At 37.4% G+C, this 6,170-nt stretch overlaps 2 protein-coding genes across 2 annotated transcripts; one reads left to right on the forward strand and one right to left on the reverse strand.

Moving 5' to 3' along the window:
- The first annotated feature begins 35 nt into the window (after positions 1 to 35).
- LOC130718484 (uncharacterized) lies at positions 36 to 1,058 on the forward strand. Its single transcript, XM_057569086.1, has one exon. It carries the CDS (start codon positions 36 to 38, stop codon positions 1,056 to 1,058), a length of 1,023 nt encoding a protein of 340 aa, XP_057425069.1.
- Positions 1,059 to 4,600: 3,542 nt separating this feature from the next.
- LOC130729088 (peptidyl-prolyl cis-trans isomerase 1-like) lies at positions 4,601 to 5,354 on the reverse strand. Its single transcript, XM_057580715.1, has one exon. It carries the CDS (start codon positions 5,270 to 5,272, stop codon positions 4,754 to 4,756), a length of 519 nt encoding a protein of 172 aa, XP_057436698.1. The 5' UTR covers positions 5,273 to 5,354; the 3' UTR covers positions 4,601 to 4,753.
- Positions 5,355 to 6,170: the final 816 nt, after the last annotated feature.

A 6,170-nucleotide genomic window follows, 5' to 3' on the forward strand; every position in this document is an offset into this window, starting at 1 on the left:
AAAATATGTTGGGACGAGATGACACTTGCTTCTTAATGCAGCCAGACATAGATCTGATGTTCAATGGCGGTATTGAAGTCCACTCTTTGCATGGATCAGAGGAATTATCTCCTGGTGAGCCTCAAAAGTTTCTCAATTCCTTGGCAATGTCAGCAAAAATCCTTACATCAAGTAATGGATTAGTTTTATGTCGTAGCAGATCAAGAGAGAGTGAAGTTCAGCTCTTTATATGCAATCTTATCACAAAGACATGGCTCCCCATTGCTACCCCAAAAATGTTACTTGAAGCCCCTGGTGATGATGTGTATGTTGCTTTTGAGTGCACTAACAATAATCTTGATGTAGATGACTATAGAATAATTTTGTTTGAGATGCCCTTGGAATGGTCATCACATCTTGATTTGAAAGTGTATTTGCCAAAAGAAGGTGTGTGGAAAGCCATGGAGAGAAGTTTCATCGTTGGTAGTAGGAACATGAGACTTGATATGCCCGTAATTCTTCATAATAATCTCCACATTATATCTAATTGCTCTCCTTATTTAACCCCTTTAAGTCCTTATTATAGGCCATATATAATGACATACAATTTTGAGAGTGGTCAATCAACAATGTTGAGGCTCCCAAAAGATGCAATAAAGGGTTCTCATGATGATAGTTGTAATATGGGCATTTTTGAATGGGGGAAGAAGGCAAAAAATTTAGATCGCTCTATTTGTTTAGTTAGGCTCAGGAAGTCTGTCTTTATTGTATGGATCTTGGTTGAGTACGGATCAACTTTATGGAGAAGGATTTTGAAAATAAGAGTGAAAGACATGAAGTTGGAGGAGGAAGATCAAAGAGTTCAAGGATTCACGGTTATGAGTGGTGATTGCTTGATTTTTGCAACGGAGACAAATGTTTATGAATATGATTTGTGTGGTGAACATCTTCCGAGGGCAAAAAAAATATGTGAGCATAATTGGAGAAGCCCAATTTGTTTCACTTCATATTCTAATACTCTTCGACCATGTGGAACCGGTGCCACAACAATTGATGGTTATGTTACTACTCATTCCTAAGAAGAAAAAGTACTTCAGCCTGCTAGACTTTATATTAGAAAAAAGACTTTTCGTTCTTTAATTTTAAGTTGTAATTTTACTTGAATTTTGTATTTGTTTAAATCTGCTTGTGTTAGCTTGGACGTCTTAACATAGCCATGGTCCAATTTAGTGAAGTGTTATGGTGGTACTAGTTTTTTAATGAGTTTGGACTTATCGCTTTACTAGTATATTCACAGTAAATTGCAATTTCAGTTAAGTTTATTGCTTTTATGTAGTGGGCCTATTCCTTTCATAGAATTTAATTTTTCTGGTTTCTATTCATTTTTAATTACTTTTTTTGTTTTGTTTTAGTTCCCTATCAATCTTAATTACCTATAACTGTTACATTCTGATTTTTTTGTTCATTGATCGACTTGCTCAACCCCTGCAGTTGAACTTTTTAGTGTTTGCAATTGTTTAATGTGGAGCAATTAGTGTTGAGGGATAAATGCATGAACAAAACCATCGGTCATTTAGTATACAAAACCTATAAATCTTTGCGCTAGGTTTTAGAGGAGGGTTTTGATCTTGAGGAAAAAAAACTAGTTCTTTGGGAGTGTGAAGGAAGAAAGAGCTCGAGTTCTGATGGGTTCAGCTTTAGGTTCATTAAAAAATATTGGGAGGTACTTAAAGAGGACATTTGGACTTTGGAGAATGATGAAGGATTTCATTAAGTATGAGACTAATGTCATGTGCTACACATAGGCAGATGACACAACATCTGCTTCGATATCAGGTTGTTTTTGATAAAATGCAAGGCAACCACAAGAACAACACTTATTGTCTCTTTAAATTGGATTTTGAAAAATCCTATGATTCATTATCTTGGGATTCTTTTACTAATTAAATGATGGGTCGAATGGGGTTTGGGTTGAAATGGATTAGTTGAATAAAATGTTGTGTTGAATCAGATACTCTATCGATTATAGTGAATGGAAGTCAAACCAGTGAATTTAAAATGGAAAGAGGCCTTAGGTAGGGAGACCCGATTGCTCCCTTTCTCTTCCTGATTGTGGTTGAGGGGCTTGGGGGGTTGATGAGGGAGGCGGTGAAGAGGAAGTTGTTTTAAGGTTTTATGATGGGTCGTGACACCCTTGAAGTATTCCATATCTAGTTTCCAGACGATACTCTACTGTTTTTGGGATATGTCATTGGATAATGTTTATACTATTAAAAGCATTATGAGATGTTTGAATTGATTTCTGGTTTAAATGTTAACTTTTTCAAAAGTAAGTTGGCGGGTATTGCGGTAAATGAAAGGGTGGTGAGACATTTTGCTGATATAGTGAACTGTAAGGTTATGAGGGTCCCTTTTATGTATTTGGGGATTGAGGTGGGTGCAAAACCAAGGAGAGTGGCGACATGAGAACTAATTGTTTGGAAGGGGCAAAAGTGATTGACCCCTTGGAAGACGAAGCATCTCTCATTTGGTGGCCGCCTTTGCCTCTTGAACTCGGTACTTAGCTCCACCCCTCTCTTTTATTAATCTACTTATAACATTCCACTATCCATTGCTAACAAAATTAAAAAGTTGCAGCTCTTGTTCCTATGGGGGAGTGAGGATGATAGAAAAATTCCTTGTTTTAGTTGGGATACAATGTGTAAACCAAAAAATCACGGTGAGATGGGGATAAAAAATATTGTAATATTTAATAGGCTCTATTGGGAAAGTGGATGTGGAGGCTATTGAGAGAGGGAGACAGTTTGTTGGGAAGGATTGTTTGCTCAGAATATGGGGACAAGGCACAGTTTGGGGAAGAAATTTGTTATATGATTGGGTCAAATTTGTGGAAGGATTTAGGGAAGATGGGGGAGTGTAGTGAGAAGGGGGTGGTTTTGGGAGAACGTTAAAAGAGTGGTAGGTGATGGTAGTAGTGTGAAGTTTTGGGAAGAGTGCTGGACATAGGAAGGGAGGCTAAAGCATAAATATAAAAGACTGTATGACATGTATGAACAAAATGATATGTGTGACTGAGACGGGGGAATGGGGGGTAGTGGGGTGCGAGTGGAAGTTAAGTGGGAGGAGGTGTATATTTGACCGCGAGCAGCAACTCTTTGTCAATTTTATGCAGAAAATTTCATTAATGCAACTTCTGAAAGATGCGAAGGAAAGGTGGCGGCATGCGATTCAGATGGAGATTACATAGTCAGATCAGCTTACATGACTCAGATTCCAAGTGCTGTCAGAAATTACTTCTACAAGACGGTGTGGAAATGTCTGGCTCTTTCCAAAGTGGTTGCTCTTGCTTGACGAATAGCTAATGGAAAGCTTCCAACTTTGAATAATTTTCTTAGGAGGTTTGGCCATTAACAACAATAGGGAGTTCAAATGCTTATGTTCCTTCCAATTAGTGCATGCAAGTCATATCTTTTTTGGTTGCGGCTTCACCTATAATCTATGGATATGATGTGTTGTTACTCATGGCTTGGGGTGGAGATTGTGCTAGCTAGGCTTAGAGCATGAATCCCATTTCTTCCATCACAAAAGCTGGGGGGAAGAATAAAAATCATAAGACGTGCTGGAGAACAATATGGTTTGCGACTATTTGGAGCATATGGTTGCATATGAATGTTGTCGCTTTCAAAGGGGAGCAGGTGAACTTGGAAACTATGATGGAGTTGATAAAAATATGATCTTAGATCTGGGATTTGGAAATAGGAAATGTAACAGGGGTGTTGAGTGCATTTGGTTTTCGTCATTTTAACCTAGTGGGGTGTATCTGTTTGTTGTACCTTGTGTTTTCCTGTTAATCTTTGCCTTAATAACTAGCGATGATGGGGTCAATTGGGAATTAAATTTATTGTATTGTATGTATGTGTACTTTTTGGGTTGGAGCACTTTTTACGCTTTTTGTTAATAATGTTTCCTTTGGCTTCTGCACAAAATAGTGTATAAGAAAACAAAAAAAAAAAACATTTTGATTATGATGGAGATTCTATTGTCATAAAGTTTTATGGAAAAAAAAATCAAACTGTACTTTACCAAGTTGCTCAATATTTAAAATAATTAAGATAAAATAGAATCTACTTCCCCCTTACTATTGCATTAGTTGTGTCATATTGCCTCTTGCAATTTCTCATGCAGATTGCCTCTCCAACATTACCTCCGTCACTATTTCTCAAAGAAATTAATTTATATGCATTGACAGTGTAAATAAATTTTACTTAACATCACTCTATTTTACTAGCTCATAATTAATTTTAAATTTAATAATATTTAAAATAGAAAATAAAAAATTGTGATTAAATGACTGTGTAATTTTTTTTTTCCAGTATCAATGCATAAAAATCAATCTCTTCCCCAAATAAATATCACGTGCATACACAAATCTCCTAAAGACCAAGCTCAAACCTTTTACCATTTTTCAGGTGTATGAGTATGATGATATCATTATCAATTAATCATGCATGTAACTCATGTCATAGTTTTAAATTGCAGTCCGCAAATCCATTTTATATGCAATCAATCAATCTTTGCTGTTCAAGGTACCTAAAATCAAAACTAAATTGAAAGGAACAAATGATCAGAAATCCCAACTTTATTGAAGGTAGTTCATGTCATCAGTTTTATCATTACAAAGACTCCCCTGATCCCTCCCTTAACAAACCCCACAATTCAACCAAAATGAAAAAAAGCAACATCGATCATATGCAGAACAGTTAATCAACATCATCTACGAAAGTTGACCGCAATCGGCAACCACCACAGGCTTGGAGGTCTTACCGGTGCCGGAACCCACCTTCTCGATCTCCTTCACCACATCCAAGCCTTCCACCACCTGGCCAAAAACCACGTGCTTCCCGTCCAGCCACTCCGTCTTGGTGGTGCAGATGAAGAACTGAGATCCGTTCGTGCCGGGGCCAGCATTCGCCATGGACAGCACACCAGGACCAGTGTGCTTCTTGACGAAATTCTCGTCGTCGAACTTTGCACCGTAGATAGACTCTCCACCGGTGCCGTTCCCGGCAGTGAAGTCACCTCCCTGGCACATGAAGTTAGGGATGACACGGTGGAAGGAAGAGCCCTTGTAGTGGAGAGGCTTACCACTGCGGCCAACTCCCTTCTCGCCGGTACAGAGAGCACGGAAGTTATCGGCGGTCTTAGGGGTGGTGTCAGCGAAAAGCTCCATGACGATGCGGCCGGCGGGTTGGCCGCCGATGGTCATGTCGAAGAAGACCTTAGGGTTAGACATTTTAGCAGCGGTGATGAAGTGGTTACCTATTGCAGATGATGAGAATTGAGATGGAGTGACAGGGTTTAGAATGGAGAAGATGAATGAATGGTGGTTGCTATAAATAGTGGATCGTGACTGTGATGTCCTTGGAAATGGGCGTTTGATTGGGACACGTGGCTTATTATGAGTACGTGAAGTAACTATGGTTAAGCTTGGACTTGACTAGGATTTGTGGGCGGATCTAATTCCAAGGATAAGGGTGTACTTTTGTGCTTGGGCCAAAAATATCGAGTATTACATTTTTTTCTATATTTTCTATGGAAGATAATTCTATTGGAGCACTAACTGCTGGATGCAAGCTTAAAAAAGTGGTGACCTCTAATATGCACCACTTTTAAAGTGGTGCAATTTTACATCACTTTTTTTAACCTGCTATAACAGGTCAACACATCTTTTTTTAAAGAAATTTAATATATAACAAATTTTTAATGATATTTTTAAAAAAAAAATAATGTGTTGACCTATTATAACCGGTCAAAGTAAGTGGTGTAAAATTAGACCACTCTAAAAGTGGTGCATATTAGAGAGACCCTAAAAAAGTTACTTATTCAAACTTATTTAACGCATTTTCAGTAAAGTTCTATCTAAACCGAATCTAAATATGTATAATTTTTTTTTGGGGGTTGATTTTCCACTAACTAGAATTTCATATTTTATTCAAGGGGTGTCTAAATGTCCCAAGAAAAGTTTAGATTAAATAACTTATCATCCAATCATTTTGAAGATAAATGAATTGGAATTTCTATATTTTATTTATTAATTTATTTCCAACTCACTTATCTCCAATGTGATTGGATAATGAGTTATTTTACTCAAACTTACTTATGAGTCATTTAGACAACTCCTTTATTTAAAG

This window comes from Lotus japonicus, chromosome 1, assembly GCF_012489685.1.
Source record: "Lotus japonicus ecotype B-129 chromosome 1, LjGifu_v1.2".
NCBI lineage: Eukaryota > Viridiplantae > Streptophyta > Magnoliopsida > Fabales > Fabaceae > Lotus > Lotus japonicus.

Excerpts from the sequence above, each read along its gene's own strand:
- LOC130718484 (XM_057569086.1), top strand. The coding sequence starts at position 36 with ATGCAGCCAGACATAGATCTGATGTTCAATGGCGGTATTGAAGTCCAC.
- LOC130729088 (XM_057580715.1), bottom strand. The coding sequence starts at position 5,272 with ATGTCTAACCCTAAGGTCTTCTTCGACATGACCATCGGCGGCCAACCC.